This window comes from Aethalodelphis obliquidens, unplaced genomic scaffold, assembly GCF_003676395.1.
Source record: "Aethalodelphis obliquidens isolate GAN/ISIS:26980383/991018 unplaced genomic scaffold, ASM367639v1 scaffold17, whole genome shotgun sequence".
NCBI classification, from domain to species: Eukaryota; Metazoa; Chordata; class Mammalia; order Artiodactyla; family Delphinidae; genus Aethalodelphis; species Aethalodelphis obliquidens.
Window position 1 is genome coordinate 28,049,523 of NW_020837961.1, and position 27,873 is coordinate 28,077,395.

A 27,873-nucleotide genomic window follows, 5' to 3' on the forward strand; every position below is an offset into this window, starting at 1 on the left:
ACACTGACTTTCATAGTTAGGAAGCCAAACAGAAACCAAGCAGAATAAATAGAAAGAAAAACACACTTACACATCTCATAATAAAACAGCAGAACAATGAAAAGAAGTCCTTAGAAGTAGAGAAGAGAGATTACTCACAAAGGAAAGACAACTGGACAAACATCTGATTTTTCAACAGCAACAGTGGCAGCCAGAAAACAGGGGAAAGATAACTTCAAGATTCTGAGAATGTATTATTGAGGAGGAAAAAATAGATATAAACAGAAGTTTTCTGCCACCTGACCCTTACTAAAGGTACTTCTAAAGGATGTAATTCAAGAAGGAAAATCATCCTATAGCCTGTGATGCTAGATATAAGGGCAGGTAAAAAAAAAATTGGTAAGCATGTAGGTAAACCTAAACAGACAAGGAGGTAGAAAACAAAATAATGGTTTCTAATTTGTGAAGTTAAAAATAGTGAAAATAATAAGAGAATTAAACTCTAGTAGTTAAGGCAATCTAAGATTTCTGTATGAGGTGGGAAAAGGATAAATATACTTTAAAAGTATGTATTAAAATCCATAGGTTAACCACTTATAAAAAGTAAAAAAAGAACATAAAGGTCAAACGAGAACAAGGAAAACTAGTACAATGCTAGTTTGTACAATGTACTAGTACAAAACTAGTACAAGGAAAACTAGTACTAGGAAAAATGGAACAAGAGGGGAAAACATGTCAATCAATTTCCAAAATAGACAAAGGAGCAAAAGAGAAAAAAAAGGACAAAATAGAAAGAACAAATAGAGAACACAGAACAGAAGGGGTATAAATGCATCTAAATATATTTTTGAAAATACAACTATATGATGTTCACAAAAAAGAAATAATCGTGGCCCAGAAATATGTGAAAAAAAATTCTCAGCCTGATTTGTCATTAGGGAAATGCAAATTAAAATCTCAAAGAAATATTTCATATCTTCCAAATTGGAAAAGGTTAAAATTTTGACATATTATTAAGTGTTACCAAGCATATGAAGCAATGCAGACTCTCATAAACTGTTTCTAGGAGTGGAAAACTGTTCTCTATATTGCCTGGTAACACTGAATATACGCCCACTGGCCAGCACAGCCAGTCTACTCCAGGCTGCTTGTGGCTAGAGGCAATCAATTATTCAGGCAGTTAATAATCAGTTATGGAGTTCCTACTGCCCAGGCCCTGTCCACCTGCCTCCCAGGCTGAAGGGATCAATATTCTGGCATCTATATAACCCGTTCTCGATGCAACAGGATGCAGGTTCATATTGATGCTGGGAATTCTTACCCTAGAGAAACTCTTGCACCTAACACTTGTAGAAGAATGTAGCAGAATTGTTCATAATAGGACATAACTTTTTAAAAAGGCAAATATCTCTCAGCAATAGAAAGGATAATTAAATTGTAGTGTATTCATTCAATGGGATGTTGTGCATCCATGAAAATGAATGAACCATGGGGCCACAGATTAACATTTATGAAGACTGATGGCTCTCAAAAATACATTGCTGGGACTTCCCTGGTGGCACAGTGGTTAAGAATCCGCCTGCCAATGCAGGGTACACGGGTCCGAGCCCTGGTCCGGGAAGATCCCACATGCCGCGGAGCAACTAAGCCCGTGCACCACAACTACTGAGCCTGCAGCTCTAGAGCCCGCGTGCTACAGCTACTGAAGCCCAAGTGCCTAGAGCCCGTGCTCCGCAACGAGAAGCCAGCAATAAGAAGCCCGTGCACCGTAACGAAGAGTAGTCCCCGCTCACCGCAGCTAGAGAAAGCCCGCGTGCAGCAACAAAGACCCAACTCAGCCAAAAATAAATAAATAAATTTATTTAAAAAAAAATACATTTCTGGGCAAAGAGAGAGAGAGAGAAAACATTATAATTCCACACACATAAAGTGAAAAACAAGTAAAAGTAAGCAAAATACTAAATAGAGATGTGTGTAGATGTGCTAAATTATAAAGAAAAGCAAGGGAACAATTAACGTAAAATTAAGGAGACTGGTTTCTTCAGGATATGAAGGGAAAGAAAAGACACATTGAGTTCTGTTCCCTAAGTTTTACAGGTATTTGTTTTAGTGTTATTCTTTAAGATATAGAGCTATAAATAGATACGTATATGAATAATACACTGTTTTGTATAATTGATACATAAAACAATACAAATTTTTTAAATAGTGTGGTAAAAAAATTCCTTGAGTTTAAGATGAGTGTCTGTCCCCCAAGAAAGAAAAGAATGAAAAGATCTTGGGAATCTATGGGTTTCCCAAGTATTCAATATATCAAAACTTACTAGGAGGTTATGTGGCTCCAAATCTCTCCTGTGGTTTGTGTGTGTTCTTGGAAACTTCAAAATTCAAGAATGCCAAGCAATGGAACAGCTGCTGCCAGGATTGTGTTGTCTTATTCTGAAATTTTAAGTGTATGAATCTATAAATACATATGATTAATTTTTTTTATCAGCTAGAATTAAAACAACAAAATGAGGAAATGAGTTCATGTTTTACAATTTGAGGACATTTTAATGTGCTTGTGTTCATATCAATATTAAAGTTGATGCTCAAATGAATGTAAGGTGCTTATTTGATTTTGAATATGTTTCCCCCTTTGTATTTAACATACCCTCCCAGGTAATTAATTTATTATTAAACGATTTGGTTATAAACTGGATAGAATTTTAAACTTTTGAATTCAATCCTTTTCATTTGTGCATTTGTTTGGGATTTATTTAACTGTAAGACCATTGTAAACAGTGAGTTTGGTTACCATCATAAGATTTATATACTATGTGCTAGATCTGGAACTGCATCCCAGAACTAATAAATTGTTATAACTAATAATTAGAACCTACTATCTGCTTTATGTTCATGTTCTTCAATATTCACCAAGACTCTGCAAAATAGATACTTTAATTCTCACTTTCCCTTAGGAAGTTGAGAAGTTTAATATCTTTACCTTGATTACACAAGTAGGAAGGAGGTGACTGGGATTCATTCAGACTCAAAACACTACTCTATCCGGAAGGTGAAATTGGTAATACAGGTAGAAAATTTTTAATCTATGAAAATAGAATACAGTGAACAAAGACAGCATTAGAGTTTACATTAGATTTTTTTAATTGATTGGCACTCAGCAATTTTGTTTTCCACTCATTTCTTTTAGAATATCTCCAATGATTTTGTAGGGAGTCAGTAGAACTTAATCATAATGGGATTTAGAACAGCCAATCAGATGCATGGTGGGGGTGGTCAAAAGCTGCCCCAGCCCCCTAACTACAACTTGACTATTTCTCCTTGTTTGGAGCATGTTTATGGGGAATTACATAAAACAGTGCTTATCAAACTTTATGCTCTTATAAATCACTAAAATCTAATTCCTAGAGACTCAGGATATACTTGGATGATATATCAGCTTATTGAAATTGTCCAGATTATTTTATTTGGGTGAAAGCTGTACTATCAAAATAGCTGGCATATTTTCCCAGGCCAATTTTGACATTCACTGTAGTTCTATTTCATTACTTGAAAATGTGTTTCTGATATCTTTGATCAGTTATAATCTCACTCGTCAACGTTCACAATAAACCACATTCCTATCCCACCACATGACTAAATTCAGCATAGAGTATCTGTACTTCAGGTATTTGTCAGGAAAACAATTACATTGTATAGACTGTCACTACTTATCAAAAGCTCACTTAAAAGGCAAAATATTATGGGGAATTGTCTAAAACAGTGTTTCTGTTATATGCTTATAAATCACTACTGATCTTATTCAAGTACAGATTCTGATTCAATACATTTGGGGTGGGTCCTGAAAGCTAAATTTTTAACAAGTTCCTGGATGATAACAATGCAATTGACCCATGGAGTCGGGAGGGCCTAACTAAACCTGCAGAGAATTATCTAATTTTAGTTGGTTATTGGTTTGCTTTTTCTTTGTGTACTTTTGTTTTTGAGGAATAAGAAGCAGTGGAAATCTATGTGAAAATCTAAAAGCAACACTTCTTTGGAGGAAAAATTAACAGTATATAATAAAAAACAAAGCAAAAAGGGCAAGCATACCAGCAACTCCACTACAAGGAATTTATCCTAAGGAAATTTAGAATATGCACCAAGATTTAATTACAAATATAATGCACTGCATTCCATTAAAGCATTGTCAGTTGCCAAGATAACCAAAAATGAGTTATTTAATATTAAAGAAAATATGTTAATAAGAAAAGATGCTCAGAATATATTTTTGAGTGAAAAAAATAAGGTTATAAAGCATTGTTGCTATAGTAAGTATGGTTGATTTTCTCATTTTTGGCTCATCTGTGTTTCCTTCAAAATATAGGTATTACGAGCATATTTATAAAAATTATTTTAACACGTGGTAAAAAGCAGATGTTAAAGGCTTTATAGGATGGTCATAATTATGTGGTAACAGTATAGGGAGAACAGAGAAGGAAGAACACAAAGACCTAAAATAATTTGAGTTTAAAAGTTGTCCTATGTGTCTGGTTCAAGGATACAACTGGAGTCAGATTAGGAATCAATCACTGCAGACAGAACCCTGAAGCAGCCTTGTGTGGCTGAGAGGATCATCGTCCTCTGATACTCTCCTAACACAACAACTGAATGGGAGTGTGTGTGGCCTCCTGATTACTACCAACCAGATCTCACCATCTGCAACCTAGTCTTCATCACCAGATCTCCTACAACTCAGAGTTTTGAGTTTGTGCCCTTGGGATGGATTTGTTTGGTCCTCTCCAGACAGCCAATGAAACCCATCCTGTCTGCAGACTCAAAGGGATCTTCTAATGAGACTGTTGGAGGAGGTTAGAAAAAAGAAAAAAAGAACCCAACAGGAGAACTGCGTGACAAAATAAGAATGGCCACGGATTCCAGAGAAGAGGAATGGGCCAAAAAGTCCATTTCAGGGCAAAGAATTAAGGATCGTACAACTCTTTCAGTCAATACAGAAAAAAAAAAAAAAAATTAATGCAACATCCTTAAATCATCTTTTTTTCTTTTTCCTCTTCTTAATAATATTATCATGGTTGTGTTTTTCACTGCTTTGGAACCTTGGGTCTCTTATGTGTTCCACTTGGGGAAATGTCAAATAGCCTATTATTCATTTATTCAACAAATATTTTCTAAACCTCTAGTTTATGACAGAAACCATTCTAGGCACTGGGGTTGCACTGGTGATCTAAAATGTCCTCAGCCTTATGGAACCTACATTTAGTGAGGAAGGCCAGTAATAAACCAGTAAAGAGATTCATGATGCACTCTGAAAAAATAAAAGTAGTGGTGTTCCTTTAGGTGGGGTTCGGGGAAGAACAATCACAGGGAGTAGCATCTATCAGAGATATATAATCACATCTGCCTGATTCTGCTATTGGGAATCACATAAACATGGACATTCTGCAGTTAATTCCAGGACGTGTCTTGCATCAAGTATCAATAACAATGAATATACGATCATGGTATTTTCCTTATAGAACTAATAATGTGTGTGTGTATGTTTTCAACCTTAAAAATAAAATAGCCAGTTATTTTACCCACAAAATGGGTTTATTCGGGAATAGCAGAGAATTGCAATTTGGGACAGACAAGCTATGGTGAATCACAGGCAAGTCTGAAAAATAAAGGAGAGGGGTCTGGCTTTTGAGTAGGTGTTAGGAGGAAATAAAGAAGGGCTGTTTTGAACAAAAGTTCATTGGAGAAGAGCAAGAGCTTGAGGTTGTGGGGGACCTTCCTTCTTTTTCTGAAAAGCAGGAGATAAAATTCCCCTGTGATTAATGTCTTCCCTTGTCAAAACAATTCTTACCTTCCTTCTTCCTGCTGGTTATGCAAGTGCAAAGAGTGGTATACACGTGAGAGTTCCCCCTCAGGCTGCATGGCTCCATTTTAAATGAGGTTCCCTTTATTTTCACAGTGTGTGTGTGTGTGTGTGTGTGTGTGTGTGTGTGTGTGTGTGTATGTGTGTGTGTGTGTGTGTGTCCTTATCTCCTTATTTCCCCATCACCTTTATCTACTATGACCACCACTACTATTACTTTTGCTATCACTATTACTACTATAAGCCTATGATTCCTTATTTATAACTCAGAAATCCAGAAAGCTTTGAAAACCAACAAATTTTTCATAACACATATGGAGGGGAGAATTTAACTCACCTAACCTTTGGTGTCAAAACCTAACCAGAACCAACAAACAAATGACCTATATAGTAGCCTCTATCTCCCACTTAATGAGAATATTCATATGATTTACTACAAAATATTACCATGCTTTGATTACAGGTTTGATTACAGATCTACTTTTCTTTTTACCTCTCTAAAGTTTGAAATTTTCTGATTCCCAAATATGGCTGGTCCCAAGAGTTCTGAATAAAGCATGGATCTCCACACCTACGACAAGCTACAACTATCACCACTGCTGCTGCTCTTACTAAAAAACTTTGCCTTTGAGTACCTCTGTATTAGTTATTCCAATTCATTCTAACATCTCATTAGCCTAAATGAGTATAATTGAAGAGAAAATTTTGCACCTAATCCATCTACTGTTTAATGAATACACTTGACTTTTCAGACATATTTCTCTGATCATTTAAAAAAGCATATCACAACAAATCTAAGTCAATGCAATATTAACAGCCATAGCATTATCCAAAGCCTGTGGCCATAACCCAGGATGTTTATGTCTCCTGGCACTTTCTATGTCTCCTGGCACTTTCTATGCCTACTTATTATTACTACTGAAGTTTTCATTCATATTCAACATCCATGTCTGGTGCATTTTGTTTGATGAAAACAATCTAATTAGTGCTGAACCTTTCCTAGTTCATAAATTTATTCCTAAGAACATTAAAAGGAAGTCAAGTGAGACATGTTCAGTAACAGATGTTTGCCTTTTTTGGCTGCCTTTTTACAGTTTGTTCTCTTTCATTACTTTTTAAGAAATTTAGTTAATGTTCCCTTTCCTAGAGAACAAGCGTACCTAGCTTCCCAGAAGGGTGGGGGTGGGGGGATTCCCCAGGGTAGGCACAGTCTGTTCACTCCCTTAACCTAATATCTGCTCCAATGTTCTTTGCATCCAGCTTTTCATTCTTTCATCCAGGTTTTGGTAACAATCACACTCCAGCTTATCTCAGAAAGAATGTGCATGTTGACTGGAGGTTATTATAAAACTAGAACTACGACGAGCACTGTTACTAATGCCCATGGGCCTAGTGTCCCTCAAATACCTTTCCCACACGAGGACATCTCAGAATAAAGGGGCAACATGATTGACAGAATTTGATTGAATCTTTTGGCTTCTACAGTAAAGAAAGATTGTGAAGTTACTTACGAAACTAAAAATCCAGTGGTCTTTTATGATAAAAGAAAAGAGAAGTATAGATCAAGATTTTTCTCTATAAAAATATATTGATCCAAAAATACAAATTTAAAATTATCCTGTTTATTTACCTAACCTTCCACTTTTGAATATCATTTAGTGTAAACGGTATTGTGAGCTGTTTAAATGATGGTACATTGGTAAGCCTAAGTAACATTACAATCCAAATCTTGCAATCACCAAGAGTGCTTTCTTTTAAAACTTTGTGAGAATAGTTTTAAATATATATGTCTTGACCAATTTGTTGTTGGTCTATACATCTTAACCTATTTATTGCTAAAGGAATTCTGCAATGGAGTACCTCTTTATTTTCCCAAAAAGTACTTTAATTAAGGCAACAGTAGAAATTTTTATCTAGAAGGAAAGATTTAATAAAAATAAAATAAATGATGATTATAAAATACCTAGGCCCATATAAAATATATAAAAATGTCAGGCTCAGATAATATTGCTACAAGGCAATATAACTATTAAAATGCGGGGTTTTAACTGCAACTATATACGTTAAAAAAATAATAGTTTTACCTATATGTATATATCAAAATAAATATATCATTCTTTCACAAAGATTCAAAATTTTATATTTCATAGGAAAATACATATGCATTTCAAAATTAAAATGTGAAGTTTGAAGATAATGTACAGCATTAGACATCACTGCTTGTAATAGTACCAAAACAAACAAATTAAAAGATCAGATAAGAGTAAACTGTTGGAATGCTCTTCAGTATGTCAAAAAATCATAGTCACGTAGTTAACTCAAGGCTTAAATTAAACCCAAGCCTAATTCTGTAAGAACAGAATTTTCAAAATGTAATTTCATTGATACCCAAAATGATTTTTTAAAATTTAGGAAATCATTTGAATAAATAGAAATTTTAAATTTAATAGTCATAATGATTTGTGTTAATTCTTCGAAATATCAGAAAATCAAATCAGATGACATTTTTTATCAAATGCAACCCACAAGAGGAGAAAATCATGAGTATGAAAATGATTACAATACCTCTCAAATGTGTGGAGGGAAGGAAAAGAGCAGAGAGAAGAAAATGTGATGGAGGAGAAAAAAATGAGCAAAGATATTTTACATATTATAAGTTAATTTACTATTTTTTATTATGTACTAAAATCAAGTGAATGCCCACAGTCTTCTGACAGCATAATTTGGTAAAGAATCACACAAAAATATCTAAATTTCCAAGTTAAGAGAAGAATATCCCCCTAGATTCTTACAGTTTTCTTTTCCCAAAATGGCTCAAGAAAATTCTCCAGAGAAGAGTGATAAGAAATTTCATTAAAATCTAGTCTACCCATTTCATGGTCAAAATTAAGCTAATGTGAAGCATAATGTTATATATGGAATTTCTTTTTTCATTTCTAAAAATATGTTTCTGCAAAACTAATAATTTTTTGTTTTGTTTATGAGCTGAATCTATAAGTATGTTTAAAAACAGGACAAGTGACTCTTGGTTTCTTCTCTCATATAGGACTTGTTCTCCTTGAAAGGAGGGAGATCCAAATGCCCAGAGGACTCACAGTGCATTCTTTGAAACACGAAACAATGTATAATGCAACTAGGTATTAAACCAAGTTCTATTTCCTTGTAATCTCTACTTCCTAGTGTCAAGGCTAGGCAAATTCCATCCAAGATTAAGAAAATAAAGGGATCAAATGTCTTCCTACAAGGAAGGCACTTCATGACGATGGAACTTGCTTAAATTTTATTTCATTTCTTGCCACTTGCCCTCTTGAATGCTATACTTTTGCCACACTCAACTTCTTTCACTTCCTGAAATGCACTCTGCCCTCCCATTCAGACAACCACAACTGTTCTTTCCCCTCTGATCCTCCATCCCTGAACCCTGTCACCACCACAATAAGTATGCAAGCATGCATGCTTGGGCAGTCCCTTGCTTGTCATCTCATCCTCATTCTAGGGGTCACCAAATGGCAGAGTTCCCGTCAGGGAACATTCTGATCCCAGAGCCACTGCAACAGAGTTGTGAGTTAGCCACTCACAGAGGAGAGTTTTGCCTTACTGATGACTAATGAATAAAAGTTTTTACTCTATATGTTCATAAATATTAGATAGAAATTAACTTCTTATACAAAGTTCTGTCAATATTTGCTTTCATCCTAGCTTTTTTAAGAGCACTATTGATACTAAATTTTGCACCTCAGAATTTTGATAAATACCAGAGTTGTTTTTCATACCTACAGTCCTTCAGGTTGTGGTTTTCCAGAGTGCTTCATACATTATCATAAAGTTAGAAAACCTTGTAAAGAAGAGTTATGAAATGAAATTGCAACAACGAAGTTGGAGATGGGTGGTGTTTCCTATATTATTGAAATGTAATACTATATTTTTATATTATGCAAGGGATCATATTCACAGGTGCTCACTTACTTTGGATAAATATTATCTTTCAAGATAATTAAGGCTACAAATGTCTCAGGACTTCAGAGATCATAAAAAGTAGAATTAGTAACTTTTTCTTAGGAATGCAGTTTCTTTAACTTCATGTAAAGAAGTTTTAGGGGGCTATATGTCACTGTTTAAAATAACTGGGAATTCGAATACAATTCTAATATGATAAGTCGGCAGTTGCAGAAATGAAACATTAAAACTAAAGACATATAACATTATTGTATTATTTAATTAGAACTAAAAACATATACGATTCAAAATACTTCAAAAAGAAAACAGAAGCTCTGGCTTAGAAGGGATATTTTCTTATAGCCTAAAGAAAGCATATCCACAGTGACTTTCTTATTTGAGCAAATTAAAATTTTGATGATTAGCTAAGCTATCGAGAGTGTTTTGAAAGCAAAATATGTTATATTTTTCTCTCCTCCTACAAAATCAAATACAGGGTTTTCTGCACCCTGTCTTCTTTCCTCTTTTAACAATGCAAACTTCTTTCTACATTCTCAACTTTCCTAGTTACTTTTGTCTTCTGGACCTGATTGAACAAACTCACATCAAGATTACTTAACACTTCACACCCATTAAGATGGCTATTAAGAAAACAGAAATATAATAAGTGCTGATGAAAATGTGGAGAAATTGGAGCACTTGTGCATTGCTAGAGGGAATGTAAAATGGTGCAACCACTCTGCAGAATAATATGATGATTCCTCAAAATATTAAATATAGGAATACAATATGGTCCAGCAATTCCACTTCTGGGTATATATCCAAAAAAAGAAAAAGAAAGGGTTCAAACAATAGTTCTACACCCTTGTTCATAGTGGCATTATTCACAATATCCAAATTGTGGAAGTAATCCAAGTGTCCGCCAACAGATGAATGGATAAACAAAATATGGCATATATATTCGACAGAATATTATTCAGCCTTTTTAAAAAAGAAGGAAATTTTGACACATGCTACAGCATGGATGAACCTTGAAGACATTATAAGTGAGATGAGCCAGCCCCAAAAGAAAAAGTAAAATACTTGTTGCCAGAGGATGGTGGGGAAGGAAGAACAAGGAATTAGTGTTTACTGGGTACAGAGTTTTAGTTTGGAAAGATAAAAAGGTTCTGGAGACAGATGGTGGTAATAGTTACACAGCAATGTGGGTGTACTTAACGCCACCAAACTGTACACCTAAAATGTTAAATTTTATGTTATGTGTATTTTACCACAATAAAAAAAATGGCAGAAAAGATGAACTTAGAACTTGATATTTGATCCCTTCTAGTACTGTTATTATTTTAAAGGATAAATGAAAGGGGAATCCTTAATAAATAAATAAATAAATTAGACTTTCAATGGTGAAAATTAAAGATGCAGTGAGCTGCAGGAAAGAAATCTGAAGGTTTGAATCTTATCCCCTCTTACCCATTCACACCCCGCCCCCAACATAGTGGGTTTACAAGAGTAAGATAAACCTCTAACTGGACTGAGGCAAAAGGCCTATTAATGCTCACCCAGTCTCCACTCTAGTCCACCCCAAATTTCTTTAGACAGGTACACATACCCAAAGCACCATCTATTATGCCAAAGCCATGGTTAGTAGCTCTTTGTACTCCTAATTCCCCTGTGGGCAATTCCCCAGTCTTGCATCTGGAGCTCTCCACAGTCATGTCTACTCTTGCCCAACTTATTCCCCAAAGAAATATGTTTAAATGTACTTCTTCACACAGCTAGGAGCAATCTCTAAATGATTAGTGTAAAACAGGGTAAGCAGAAGTTCATTTATTCACCTTTACTGGAAAATGAAAATGAAAACAGCCTTTTATGGGTGTTACTTTTGCTAAGGACATGTATGAATTAGCAATAGACATCCAATTAGCTGGAGGTAACTGTCTATTCTGTAATTAATTACTATGTTCTGAAAATAGTAGATTACGAAGACTTTGAATTTCACTAAACAATATTCATATAATTTCCTCATCTAAATTCATATAATTTTCCTTAATAATGTTTGTATAATACCCTTATCTAAAACAGGGATGCAATGATTTAGTTTTAGTATATTTACTCACAAAGAATTTAGCAGCAGAAGTTAAATATGATGTGATTCAAAAGTTTTGGTTTACAGAAAAAATATAAAAACTCAAGATTTTTAAAAATACTAGATAACGAACTATCCAGTAGATAAGAAAAATAATTGTTATCAGATCTCTAATGGTGTATGGACTGAACTGTGTCTCCCCACAATTCATATGACTCCTTAAGCCCCAGTGTAACTGTATTTGGAGATGCGACCCTTAGAGAGGTAATTAGGTTAAATGAGGTCATATGGGTAAGGGCACTAATCCAATATGACCAGCATCCTTATAAGAAGAGAGGGAGACACTAGAAACACACACTGGAAAGGCCATGTGAGGACACAGAAAGGAGGCAGCTTTCTGCTAGCCAAGGAGAGAGAGGCCCCAGGAGAAAACAGCCGTACTGGCACCTTGATTTTGGACTTCCAGTCTTCAGGACTTTGAGAAATAAATCTCTGTTGTTTAAGCCACCCAGTCTGTGGTATTGTGTTATGGCAGCCCAAGAATACTAATACAAATCACAAGTCGAAAGGAAAAATAATTCATGATATAAAAAGAGGAAAGAAAAGGAAAATGAGACAGACACATTCACATACAGAGCAGAACACATAGGAGATGTAAAAATTCCAGACATCTATACAGACACCGTGAGACACAAATATTATAAAATGGCATTTTGCACTCTTTTAAGAAATCATTGCTAAAGATTTCAGAATCACATGAGTTGCTTCTACTACAGTAAGTCACCTACACATGAACAAGTTCCGTTCCGAGAGCACGTTCGTTAAGTCCAATTTGTTCGTAAGTCCAACAAAGTCAGCCTAGGTACCCAACTAACACAGTTAACTATATACTACTGTACTGTAATAGTACTTTTCACACAAATAATACATAAAAAACACAAAAAATAAAGAAAACATTTTTAATCTTATAGTACAGTACCTTGAAAAGAACAGTACAATACATACTGCTGCTTTTACGCTTGCTTCTGGACATCCTGGGATTGAAATAAACATACTGTACTACTGTACTCTACACAGTACTACACAATAAAATACACAAAAGCACAACCACTCGTACAGGACGCACGCATGTAACAATGTATGCCAGACACGTGAACTAACTTACGTGATTGGACATGTGAACACACATTTGCATCTTTGAAAGTTCGCAACTCGGAGGTTCATATGTAGGGGACTTACTGTATTTACATAGAGACATCTCAGAACTTGCCCTGATGAGCAGGTGAACTTAATGTGAAGTCCTGATTCCATCTTCAAGTCATAGATTCTCACGCCCCAGTTTGGAGAGCCCTCACTCACAAAACCATTAGTATGTGGTCGTGACATTGTCCTTGGATTGTTAAGTCCTCTTAGTGCCACACTCCTAACAAACATCTTTATTCTCCACTGGTTTCCACTGTATTTTCTTGATAGTCTAGGTACCATTACAAAAATAGTCGCTATCACATTTAGGGCAAACCACTGTGATGATCACTTTGGCTATTACCACTCTTCAAACAAAAACTAATATACATATTTAGGAGTTAAGGTGATCAGCAAGATTTACACAAAATAAGACAACAGAACAAAAGCACTGCTTCAGAAAAAAGATGAATTTCAATGGGGAATCATTTTAGGAATGAAATATGCCCATAGTAACATCTTACATGTTATATCAAAATGAATTCAATCATTTGCTAGAAAAATGGTAATGCAACTCTATGTCCGGTTTTACAAATACTTACACTACAATAATCCTGAAATACTGATGATGATCCAGAGAAACTAGGCCAACTGGAGTCATGAGTCAAACAGGAAAACCTTTTAGACACTACTCCTCTCCAATCATAGAACGCTCTGTCTGTTGGAAATATCAATGCAGGTTAAAAGAATATTTATCCAGGAAAAGTACACACTGATCATACTGCTTAGTGTTACAAAGAGGAACGTAAATCATCTTTATGGCCCCACTATTCTGTATTAAAATCACATCTTTTCATCTACCATAACAAGATGAGGAAGTGATAGTACTGCATAGAGGCTTCAGTTAATGGGCTTCCTCACACAGTAAAGCTCTCGTGTTTTTATTACATACAGTGTGCCCATCAGAAAACTAATAAGTTCATTCTTTTGATTCTTCTCTTCAAGAACACTGACTTCTTTTTTAAGGGAGGCTTAAAGCAAAATCAGATTTGTGAATAGCGCTTATGAAAACAAAAGAAAACCTCCTCTCCCTGTTACATAAGCACTTTAAAAGAGAATTCAAAATTATTATCAAGGTGCTAGTTTTGATATTGTGAAGTAAATAAAATTATTGAAAGTATTTAAGGTAAATAGGTTGGAAGAGCAAAAGGTTAGCCAGTACATGCCCACATATTTCTTCTGTCTCATGGTAGTTATGTGGGATTTCTGCACAAAATTTTTTAATGAAGAGGAGATTTCAGATTTATTTGTCCACTTATTTCTCAGAAATACAATTTAATCCTGCCATCCAAATGAATCAATCTATTTTTACATTTCCAATTTTCTTTCTAATACTCATTCATATACATATCTTCTTTCCTGAAATTTTTAATTTAATAGAGTCCTCCACGGACCAGTTAATTTCATATAAATTTAGAGAAAAATCAGAAGGAATGTATTCTCTCATTTCATTGCTTCAATTTATTTATAGGACCATAAGTTAAGTGTCCTATATATAGGGAGGTAGAGTAGTAACATAAAATAATAAAAATGTGATATTATCTCAGAGACATTCTAATCAATATACACACACATATCCTACCCCATCTTAATTTTACATATATTTCCTCAATTTCAGTCAGTCTCTGCCCTCTATCAAAAAGGAAAAATCTCTAGGAGAGGCACCATAACAAATTATGTATCTCAATCACAACCCAATATGAAGAAATGAATATCTTTAATGGAAGCGAATGCCAATAATGGGTAGATCATAGAGAATCTGAAAAGATTAGTATCTGAGAAGAGGATAGCAAAGGAAAGGCCATACATGTCATCCTTTACTGGGGACTTTCATAAACCCAGGGGGATATAAAAGGATAGCATAAGAGTGTTAGAGATGTGTATACCCCACATTTCTTATGAAGCTTTTTTGACTAATTTGAAGCATTTCTCAATTTACTAGCACTATCCCTATTTCGCCCACTTCCTTCAATGAACTTCTACAATAAATGTTCTCACTATTTTAGATAACAGAGCATCTCTTTCCAATCTCCTTTTTAAATGTATAAACTCCTCCAGGGCAAGGACAATATCTTACTTGGAATTGCTCTGTGATTCTGGTTCATTAGCAATGTGATTAAAGTTACTATGTAAACACTGGTGAACTAGAATTAGCCTCACAAGGTTAAATCTCACAGGCAAAAGGGAATCTTCCTGATCACTGAAGAGCCCAACCTCAAATGAAACTAAATGCTATATGACTTATTTTCCAAGAGATTCCAGAGCATTTCAAATATTTTATCTTGTTTACCCACAAAACAGACTCATATAATCAAGAAGGCCATACATTATTTTCTCCAGTATACAGGTATCACACTAGAAAATATAGCTATAACTTTTCCACTTCAGGAAGCAGTAAAGCCTCCACTAAAATCCTCAAGGTAATCATTCACACACTGATCTATACTAATGACTCCTCCTCAGAAGCTAAGCACAGAAGGTGACATGCAACAAATTCCAATTTATTCCACAAAGTCAGTCGAAAGTTATAAGCTGATAGTTTGAAGAAGACCAAAGTCATACATCAGACTAAATCTTCACAAACCCTTCACAGAGCCAACAAGCTTCACAGATAATGCCAAAGAGAAATTAAGATTCTGAAATCTAAGGGTGTGGGGTGGGGGGCAAGCAAGAGTAGGCTGTATATTGATAGGTGAAAAAATAAGAAATCTTGTTAGAACTCCCAGTTTACCAGCCAGCAGGACAAAATAAAATACTCTGAGATTAAACAAATCTGGGGAAAATACAATAGCAAAATTTGGAAAGAAACCAAAATATCCCATCAGATTAACAAGGAGTTATTAGCTAACTCTGAACATTAAAAAAATTGTTAAATATCCATACTGATGTCTTTGTGTCCTTGTGTTTCCTCAATACTTATTTAGACTCTTTGAAAAACTTTATTATACCCCTAGTTCATGTTATTTTGTTGTCTTCTTCAGATCTCATCTCCCTATCTAGACTTGAGAGTCTTTAACTTGCTTTGTATTCTCCATAATATTGAATACAGTGCTGTGCCCCAAGCATATGTTTAGTATATGCTACTGCACTGACTTGGTATTGGGTGAAAGGCCACTCAGGAAACTGCTGAGAGTGAAAGGCCCCATGTAATACAACTGATATAAACATCTGAAAAAATGGAAGAGTCTTTAAAAAGGGATTTTTAAAATTCTTTTTTTTCAGGACCAAATATTTTTTTCACCAGACCATCTTCCCTCTCTTGATATTTATCTTGATGTTTATAATGGTAATCGTTTTTAAATACATATGAGTTGGGGGTGGCTTTTTATTTCCCATTTTCATTCAAATTTATGCAGTTAACAATGAGCCAATTATTTACACAGATGAGAGGGATTTTCAAAATCTAATAAGCATAATTACTTTAGAAACAAATTATTTAGATGAGTCACAGAAAACTGGTAAGATTGTATCTGGTGATATTGCCAAGAAAATGAGGAAAGGAACAAGGGAAAGGAGGGAGGAAGGAAGGATCTCTAACTAGGTAAAACATTCACCACTTTTCTGTGATCTTTGTAGTGACAAGCATTTCCTCCATATTGCAAATTGATAGATTTGTCCAAATTGTCTGAATATCAGCACAAAACCCAAAGACAATAGGATTTTAAACCTTTCAAATATATTGTTTCAGTCAACAAAGAAACCAAACGTTCATAGGAAATAATCTATGCAACTGCCTCTGATAGAGCCAGAGACGTCCAGAGGCAAGTGCGGTGTATCTTTATGAGGACTTGACAGAGCCCAAGACACCACTGGTTTCAGCAGGCCTGTTGTCCCTAGAGCCTCTTTTATGCCAAGCTCGTTCTGTTTCCCTTTTATCAATTCCCTTCTATCAATTAATTCTTTGAGTTAATTGCACATGCAGTTTTAATCTGTAGGTAATTACAATCAATTAATAGGAGACAGAATTAGCAGTTCTTAGTTTGATTATCTATATAATTAAAAGGGGTGGTAAACTAGAGTTGACAAATAGCATCTTAATCAGTTGAATAATCAAACCCCAGAAGCTTGCTTGGGCAGCTGAATTCCATCTCTTGTATTAGTTCAGATTTTAGAATCAATGACTGAAATGTCCATTTAAATCAATTCATATTGTTAATTTATAGTCAAAAATGAACAATATGTATTCTAAAGTTACTTAAACTATCTACCTTCTTTTGGTTATAGTGAACCGCTTCCAAAAGGATTCAATAAAAATAATGATCCAACAAACTAACTTATTTATATCTACTGAATACCAGTTAGTATTCATGGCTCCCAAATCATATGTTACAAAACATCTAAGAAATATGAGTAACTCCTTTTGTACTAGGTTCTACTTAACATTTTTATATGTGTGCTGAGAGACAGCAAATAAAACATAGCTTTAGTCTTTTTTTTTTTTTTTGGCTATCAAATGGAAACAGTTGTTTGTAGATACAGAGGCAATACTAAGATGCAGGATAAGCTTAACGTGAGTTAGAAAAATATATGAGAACTTCATCATGATTAGGATATAACATAATAGAACAGTAGCATCACTGTTGCATAATATCTTTCTGAATTGCCAAGTATTTGAACAAGTTTGGCAGATACTTCCAAGCTCACAGTAAATAAAAAATGTTCAAAAAGAATCATGATTTCTGGTTCAATATGGCTTGTTACCTTCGACTGTGAGGCAGCCCTTTTTATAGCCTCAAGAAAATACTATAACAATCCTAAAAAGACGAAAATGTCAAGGTCACAAAAACATTAAATTTAAGCATTCACCTATCTGCAGTTGAGAAAAAATTTTCATTAATTAGGATGATGTAAGTGAACTGAGGAAAGCAATCAGTGATCTTTACATAATAATAAACCCCTAGCCCATCTGAAAGCCATTAGAAAGAAGCTTAATACCACCTAAGAAAAAAACCAAACAGAACAAACACCATTTCTCTAAAATGTGGGTGCTGCTCACTATCTACAATAGCCAGGACATGGAAGCAAACTAAATGTCCATCAACAGAGGAATGGATAAAGAAGACGTGGTACATATAAACAATGGATTATTATTCAGCCATGAAAAGGAATGAAATTGGGTCATTTGTAGAGACGTGGATGGACCTAGAGACCCTCATACAGACTGAAGTAAGTCAGAAAGAGAAAAACAAATATTGTATATTAACGCATATATGTGGAATCTAGAAAAATGGTGTAGATGATCTTATTTGCAAAGCAGAAATAGAGACACAGATGTAGAGAACAAATGTATGGATACCAAGGGGGAAGGCGGGTGGTGGGGGGAATTGGGAGATTGGGATTGACACATATACACGATTAATACTATGTATAAAATAGATAACTAATGAAAACATACTGTATAGCACAGGGAACTCTACTTAATGCACTGTGGTGAGCTAAATGGGAAGGAAATCCAAAAAAAGAGGGGATATATGTATATGTATAACTGATTCATTTTGCTGTACAGTAGAAACTAACACAACATTGTAAAGCAACTATACTCCAATAAAAATTAATTCAAAAAATTTTTAAAAATAAAATAAAATGTGGGTGCTGCTATTGAAAAACCATTTCCCTCCCCATACCCCCATCTATCACGATCCACTTGGGACACTACAGCTCCAAGAAAACAACTAGGAATGAAGTAATCCTGGTGGTAGGATTTAATACAGTCCTATTTCAAGGAAAGAGCTCTGTGCAGAGGGTGGGACAGGCAGGTCTTGATAACAATGTATAATGGAGATTATAATTCTCATGTGCTGAACAGCTAAAACTAATAAAGAACGAAGGGGTGGAATAGGAAAGGCCCCACCTTGGCAGAGCCAACCTATTTCAGATAGATAGATGTCTGCAGTTACCAGGAATTGTGCAGAGAAGTGGGCATTGACACCTGCTCCTCAACTATAGAACAAGAAAAGGTGACCAACACAACCAAGTGAACATGGAGTGGAGCTGAGAAAAATCCACCATGTTCTCTATTTGTGAAATCACTCACTTTGCATAGATCTGTTTCTCCTTATTCAGGGCAGAGTAAACACATTGGGGCCTACATTAATCATGACAATGCTAGTTAACATTTAGTGTGGACCTAGTTTGCTAAACACTTTACATTACTTGATCTAATTGGCAAAGTAACCCTATGAGGTCGGTGCTGAGTTTATCCCAGTTTAATAGCAAAGAAAACTAATTAAGTCACTCGCCCAAGTTCAGACAATTGCTAAGTGGTTGTGTGAACCCAAGTCATTCTGAATTTGAAGCCCATGTGACTGTGATACAAGGGGAAAGTTCCCTACAGTAGACTGAACAATGGCCCCAAAGATATCACATCCTCATCCCTAGAACCTGTAAATGTTAGCTCATAGGATAAGAGGGACTTTGCAGGTATGATTAAATTAAGAATCCTGAGAGGGGAAGATTATCCTGGATTATCCTGACGGACCCTACATGCAAGTGTCCTTACAAAGGGGAGATGTGACTAAAAGGGGAGAAGGAAATGTGATGACAGAAGCAAGAAACTGGAGTGATTAGAGAAAAAGGTCATGAGCCAAGAAATGCAAGCAGCCTTCAGAAGCTAGAAAAGGCAAAGAAACAGATTCTTCCCTAGAGTCCCAAAACTCTAAGTCCAGACTCTTGACAACTTAGTCCAGTGACATTAATTTTGGATTTCTAGCCTCTAGAACTATAAGAGAATAAATATGTATTGGTTTAAGCTAGCAAGTTTTGGTAAATTGTTAGAGGAGCCATGGGAAACTAATGCAGTCTGCAATTCTGAAAATCTAGTAAAATATTCTACTAGACTCAGAAGAAAATTTTAGAAAAGTGTTGGCATTCTCACTATATTGTAGCAAGCCAACTCTTCAAAATAGAGGCCAAAACATGGGGGTGCATGTATCTTTTCGAATTTGTGTTTTATACACCAATTGGATATACACCAAGGAGTAGAACTGCTCAGTCATGTGGTAGTTCTATTTCTAGTTTTTAGAGGAACCCCCATACTGTTTCCATAGTGGCTGCAGCAATTTCCACCAACAGTGTACAAGGGTTCCCTTTTCTCAACATCCTCACCAACATTGGTATTTGTAGACTTTTTGATGATAGTCATTCTAACAGGTGTGAGATGATATCTCATTGTGATTTTGATTCGCATGTCTCTGATGATTAGCGATGTTGAGTATGTTTTCATGGGCCTGTTGGCCATCTGTATACCTTCTTTGGAAAAATGTTTATTCAGGTCCTCTGTCCATTTTTAATCTGGTTGTTTGGGTTTGTTTTTATATTGAGTTGTATGAGCTGTTTATATATTTTGGATATTAACCCCTTATCAGTCATATCACCTGCAAACATTTTCTCCCATTCATTAGGTTGTCTTTTTTATTTGTCCATGGTTTCCTTTGCTGTGCAAAAGCTTTTAAGTTTAATTAGGTCCCATTTGTTTATTCCTTTAGTTTCCTTTGACTTAGGAGACAGGTGTCCCCCCCAAAAAAATATATTGCTAAGATTTATATCAAGGAGTGGTCTGCCTATGTTTTCTTCTAGGAGTTTTATGGTTTCCAGTCTTACATTTAAGTCTTTAATCCATTGAGTTTATTTTTGTATATCATGTGAGAAAATATATCTGAAGAAAATGAAAACACTCATTTGAAAAGATACATGTATCCCAATATTCATAGCAGCATTATTTACAATAGCCAGGATACGGAAGCAACCTAAGTGTCCATCAACATATGAATGGATAAAGAAGATGTGGTGTATATATATACAATGGAATATTACTCATCCATATAAAAGGATGAAATTCTGACACTTTGCAGCAACGTGGATGGAACTAGAGGGTATTATGCTTAGTGAAATAAGTCAGACAGAGGAAGACAAATATGTCAAATTATCACTTATATGTGGTACCTAAAAAATAAAACAAATGAATTAGTATAACAAAACAGAAACAGACTCACAGATATAGACAGTAAACTAGTGGTTACCAGTGGGGAGAGGGAAGTGGGGAGGGGGAGGATAGGGGTAGGGGAGTAAGAGGTATAAACTACTATGCATAAAATAAACAGGCTACAAGGATATATTGTACAACACAAAAAAATATAGCCAATATTTTACAAGAACTTTAAATGTAGTAAAATATTGAAACTGATATAATATAATATTGTAAATCAACTATATTTCAATCTAAAAAATAGAGGTCAAAAGCAACAAGGAAAAAATAAACTAAGACTTTAGAAAATAATATTTGTTAAGGCAAACGAAAATGGAAATAGTGTTTTTAAAAAGGCAAGAAATACAAGGAAACCAAAAATGTACTTCAGTGTTAGTGGGGGAGTAGAAGACAGTGCAGAATACCAAATGACTGGATTTGGCAAGCACTCCTAGAGTGCAGAAGAAAAGTGTCCAAAGACGAAAATTATGAGAGAGAAGATTACAGATTAAAGAGGAAAAAAGATAAATATCCATGAAAGGAATCATACAGTTTACCAAAGTTGAAAACAGAACAATCAGGAATGAAAAAATACACTACTGAATAATAATTTCCTGAGCTGAAAAAAAGATTTGCATCTTCTGAGTATTGGGGCTTACTGTGTTTTAGGATAAGTTAATTAAAAAGGATTTGTACACAAGTACACTCTGCAAAATTAAAGGAATAAAGAACATTTAAAGTATAAGAATAAAGAAAATTTCATATATATTTAGAAAGAAAAAAGCTCAAAGGAGCAAAACTCAGGTTCCTTCCAAATTTCTTCTGTGAAACAGTAAAAGAACCCATAAATAACAGAATACCACCAAGGGAAAAGAAAAGGTGTGAAACAGAAATTTCATAACAAAATTGTTCTCAATGTATAAAGGCCAGGAAACAAATCATTTTCAAATATACCAGTCCCCTGAAAATATGCTCAGAAAAATATGTTTTTGTTTAAGTAAATAAATAAACAAACACTTACCTCAAGACCAAGATGGGAATCAAATTCAAGGATAAAAGAATTTAGAAATCATGCTATAAGAGTACCAGCAGTTCTTGCCGTACCAGCATGCAATTCTAGTAGGATCACTTGTGGTACGTGGATGCTGTAGCTCTGATGTAAAGCTTGGTCCTTCCAGGCTTTACCTCATAGTTTCTTTTCTGCTATTCTACTTTGTCAGGAACCAAACAATTTGTTTCCTAGGGTATACGCTTGAATTCACTCACAGTTCAAATGAAATGTTCTTTCAAATGGAATCTTGCTCTATAGCCAATAACCAATGTTGTTCTGTCACGCACTTACAATGGTTAAACACTTGGAACATGTACCTAGAGACTCAGTAAATAAGACAAGAATAACAAAGAACAATATAATGGCTATTTTCAGGTTCAGAGAACTTAAGTAATGACTTTTCTCCATTCAAAAGTTCAAACTGAATCACCTGAGTCATGGCATCGCCCTTCACAAAGTTCCTCTTTATATTATAGGAACACCCTCTGAGGGTTCTTATGGAGCTCTGTCGTTTAACTAAGGGAAAAACTACACCTGGAAAATAGATTCTAGCAAATACACCAGAATTTAACAGTGAGTATCTCTGGGTGGTGGAATACCAATGGACTGTCATTTTTTGTGAGTGCTCTGTATTTTCCAAGTTTTCTGCAATTTATTACAACTAATTACAGTTTTAGGAAAAGCATTTAAAATAGGCCATAAAATTTTAGGTAAAAATAAGCAAAAATTATGTAAAAACAAAATGAACAAAAGCAAGGAGAAAAGGCAGGCCCAGTGCACTGTTTTATCCTCCACACAACTGCAATGCCTAGTACAGAATATGTGCTAATTGTTTAAAGCAAATGAATGTTAAAATGAATTGGATGGTGTGTGTTTTACAGATGACAATGACGTCATAGATCTCTAGGCAAAAAGAGACAGAGGTCCAGGAGAAAAGTGAATTTTGGGTGATAATTTAATGGGAGCGTTCTTAATGTCCCTGCCCCCCACAAATGGAAGCAACGATTAGTCTTTGTTTCCTCTCATAAAACTCAATTATTTTTAATTAATTCTTTCAGGTTTATGATGAATTGCTGTTTGGACCATATGGATCTCACCTATTTTAGTCAAGGTTTTTGGTGCCCACACTCATACATGCTTCGTGAAAGTGAAAATTTGAAAAGACTTCTGGGAAAGTAATTTATCAGTAAGAGAAGTCTTTTAAAGCTCATATTTTTGATGTAATATCAATTTCTAGGAATCTTTCATAAGGAAATAATCTGGAATATGCCAAAAGATTTATTAACAAAGATGCTTATTACAGCATTATTCATAATAATTGTGCAGAAAAAGAGTTAGCGTAACAAACTTGAGACTGCTATTCTTAGAAGAAGATGCTTGCAAGGGTTGATCCTCAGCTGGCATCTAAGTACTTGGCAGGTAAACAGTTCCTTACCCACTGATGTAAACTTTCCCTAAAAGATAAGGGTATCTCACTATGCCTAAACTGTGCAAAAAACATGGTTTATGCAGAACACCTGCTTTCCTTCTGGAAATCTGGAATGTTGGTACATGCTAAGCAGAGGGCGCCTATGTAACCATGTCCCAGTAAAAACCTTGGGTGCTGAATCTCTTAACGAGTTTCCCCAGTTACAACCCTTTACACGTGTCATGACTCATTGCTGGAGGAATTAAGTGCATCCATGTGACTCCACTGGAAGAGGACTCTTGGAAGCTGGCTCCTGGTTTCCTCTGGACTTCATCCCATGTGCCTTTTCCCTTGCTGATTTTGCTTTGTATCCTTTCACTATAATAAAACTTAGCTGTTGATAAGGCTATGTACTGAGTCCCATGAGTCCTCCTAGCAAATCATTAAGCCTGGGGGTGGTCTTTGGGATCCCCAATACAATAATAAAATTGGAAATAAAATAAATGTCCAGTAATGGGAGATTCGTTAAGAAAATTACAAGACATACATACATTGGGTTATTTTTCAATAACAAAAATTTTGCCTATGAAGTTTTTTACATTATATAGAAAATTAAAAATATCATATACCTTATGCTTTTAATTATGAGCCAAAAAATTTATAAACAACCAACAAATTCATAATTCATATGCTTTTAATTATGAACCAAAAAATTCATAAACAAGACTAAACAAAAATATGCCGAACTGCTAAAACTGATAGCTTCTGGTTTGATCAAATTTTTGTCTGTATTCTTTTCTTTTGTTCCTAATAGGCTGAGTGCGAGGTTCATAAATTCTTCGTAACTGACTCACATTTTGAGGAAAGCTATCCTAATCGTGTTTTCCTCATATTTGCAGTTTATGCATGAGCTAGAATTATTGTGCAAATTCTGGAATGAGAATTAGAAATTCTGGAATGGAATTAGAAAATGAAAATAAGAATCTAATCCCCTATGAAAGATTGTTAATTTTTAGTTATTTCCCTCTGTCTTTGATGATTGGGTGGTAAGAAGATTGAAGTTCATTAATGTTTCATTATCTTTACTGAAAGCTCATTAAAGCAATACATTCAACAGAAGAAAAAAGACTCTGGTGGCAGAAACAAAAGGATAATCATAGTACAGCATTTTAGCCCTGCTTGTGTTTGTATGTTTATTCCAAATGTTTCACTCTATTCAACTCTCCTAGTCATAGCTAGTATCGAGATAGATTGTCACCTTGCATATGTATGGTCATATATAGACCATATATGATTAGTGAAAACTTAAGACTCAATTGCAGGCAGAAAACTGTAGAAAATAAAATTAGAGGTTTGTGTAAGTACAAAGTGATTCACAAAGCCCAAGTCTATAAAGCTACAGTAAGTATCATACATAAATATAACAAACAAGGTTAGTGAAATGAGCTAACAACAAGGACTTTCCATTGTTATGATCAACATTTACAATTTGGTTTTTTAAGGACCAGTCAATTTCAACCTGTCCTTTTCAGTCCTTTAAACCATTATCAGAAAGGAAGCAAAGATAAAACATAAATCAATGTTTCTACTTGTTATAACTACAAGTAAAAGTTTAAATTCTGAGTGGATGATGAAAATTCTGAATATTAATGTGTTAAATGTTATCTATGAAGCTCAGTAGCCATGTGGACCCTGTTTCCATTATTACTAATAAATGAAAATTGACTGTACTAATCAAATATTTCACAGATGCTCTGTCTTCTTACTACTACACATCAAAAGATCAAATTCAACAAAATTTGGTTCTTTCAAGAAACATAATATATATCATTTTAGCATCAACTTTAAGAATAATTGAGGACAAAATTAGGATCATTTCTTAGTGGTTTTACTAACCGCTATGTCCATATATGAATTTTTCCTCTAGTTTAAATGCTCTACTTGCCTTAATCCAAAAGAGTATTGAAGTCCACCTCCACTCATTTGCTTATGCCATGGTGCCCACTTGTGATGGTTAATTTTCATGTGTCAACTTGTCTAGGACACAGTACCTGGATACTTAGTCAAAAATATCTGGATGCTTCTGTGAAGGTATTTTTAGATGAGATTAACATTTAAATCTGCTTTGAGTAAAGCAGATTGCTCTCTATAAGGTAGGTGGGCCTCATCCGATCAGTTGAAGGCCTTCAGAAGAGAGAATTCTGCCAGCAGACTGCCTTCAGACTTGAGATACAACATCAGCTTTTCCCTGGGTCTCCAGCCTGCCAGCCCATACTGCAGATTTTAGACTTGCTAGCCTCTGTAAAAACTAAACTAATTCCTTAAAATAAATCTCTCCATATATGAGGGGGAGAGGTAGGGGAGAGATTTATTTTTTTAAATCACATATGGAGAAAGAGAGAGAGAAATCTATCTATCCATCTGTCTATCTATCCATCTATCTATCTGTTTATCCCTCTATCTGTCTACCTAGACCTCTATGTACATATATTGATCAATAGACATCTATATCTGTATCTATATCTGTATCTATAGAGAGAGATCCTACTGGTTCTGTTCCTCTCAAGAACCCTGGCCACTATTCCTAACCAGTCTCCACCTTCCCAAAGCACACCCAACTTTCAAGGCCAAGCTGTAATTCCATCATCTTTTTCTCTTCACTCATAAAAGCATATTGGAATTCAAAGGAATGTAACTGGCATGATTACAACAATAATCCTGAATCCATTCTAATTATTTAAAAGGTAAATAATTTTCAAAGTTTTGTCTTTCCAGAATTAAAAAATGTGCCTTGCAATCACCTCCTGATATGATACACCAATGTGAATGGTCATGGAGGCTGAGAGCCACTCATCCCCATCACTGGGACAGAACACAACTTGTATTGTGGGTTACCTTTTGTCTTATAACTCAGCCACAACGCTATAAATTCTTTATAAGACATGATTGAGGTCTAAAATTTTTTTGTACTCATTATATATCTAGCACAGCATTTTCTATGGTCAGTTTTTAAAACGTTAAAAATGAAAACTTTAATCAATTTCATTGCCTTCAAAATTCAGATGACATCTTTACTTCTATACCAAATGTCTTTATTCCTGTAAAAGATGGAAGCAAAAATGATATAACAACTCCGTCTTTACTTGAATGAAGTTTTATCAAAATATGATGAAAAATGTGGAATTTGAACAATTACTAGTTATTAGTTGATATTAATAACTTATTAATTTTTAGATGAGATTATGATATTTTGGTGTGCTTTAAAAAAAGATTCCTTATATTTTATAATAAAATTGAAAAATACTTATGGATGGATAGCAAGAAATTTGCTTCAAATAATCCAAACTGAGACGGGAACTGAGTGAGTACATGGATGAAACAGCACTGACCATGAGTTCATAATTACTGGAGCCAGTAATTATTGGCTCCAGTAATTATGGATTACTGGATACATATGGATTTGGTATCCTACTGTCTTTATTTTTGTATATATTTAGTTATTCTATAATAAAATGGCTTTCTATCTGTTTATTCTAAAATACATAAATTTTCCAATGCCAAGGAAAGTTTGAATTAAATAGCTGATCATCAGGAAAAGAGAGCAGAACACAGAGCAAAACATAAATAACATACTTTTCTATCTGGCAAAATCTGGTTTGGAAAAGGGGGAATTGAACTGAACAATAAGGTGTAAGGAAGCTCAGCTAAGCAAAATCCCCAAGTCCTCACATGGTGGCTTTGTTAACAATATTCTAAAATCCTAGGTCAGAACCTCCCTCAGGTAGAGCAGAGCATCAAAAATTTGTTTACTGTCTATCTTCTCCACTAGAATATAAGTACTACAAGGTCAGTAGCTTTTGTCATGTTCACCAGTGCCTCTCCAGCAATGAGCAGAGCACACATAGTAAGTGCTCAATAAATATTTGTCAGTTATTCCTGAATATAAAATATGCTCTCTCCTGATTACCATCAAAAGACCATAAATTATTAATTATAGGTATTAAACTATTAACATAAAAATTGACATCAAGAGGCTTCCCTGGTGGTGCAGTGGTTAAGAATCTGCCTGGCAATGCAGGGGACACAGGTTCGAGCCCTGGTCCAGGAAGATCCCATATGCCACGGAGCAACTAAGCCGGTGTGCCACAACTACTGAGCCTGCAATCTAGAGCCTGTGAGCCGCAACTACTGAAGCCCGCGCACCTAGAGCCCATGCTCTGCAATAAAATAAACCACCGCAAGAAGAAGCCCGCACACCGCAACGAAGAGTAACCCCCGCTCGCCACAACTATAGAAAGCCCGCGTGCAGCAACAAAGACCCAACGAAGCCAAAAATAAATAAAATTTA

General features: G+C 35.0%; 1 protein-coding gene across 1 annotated transcript in view; it reads right to left on the reverse strand.

Annotated features, from left to right (window-relative positions):
- The window catches only part of IQCM (IQ motif containing M), a 335,271-nt gene that overhangs the window by 231,884 nt on the left and 75,514 nt on the right, over positions 1-27,873 (reverse strand). The window contains exons 6-7 of the mRNA XM_027117094.1: positions 13,646-13,761; positions 5,142-5,150 (exon numbers count right to left, since the gene is read on the reverse strand). Coding sequence (XP_026972895.1) covers positions 5,142-5,150; positions 13,646-13,761 — 125 coding nt within the window. The remainder of the gene's footprint in view (positions 1-5,141; positions 5,151-13,645; positions 13,762-27,873) is intronic.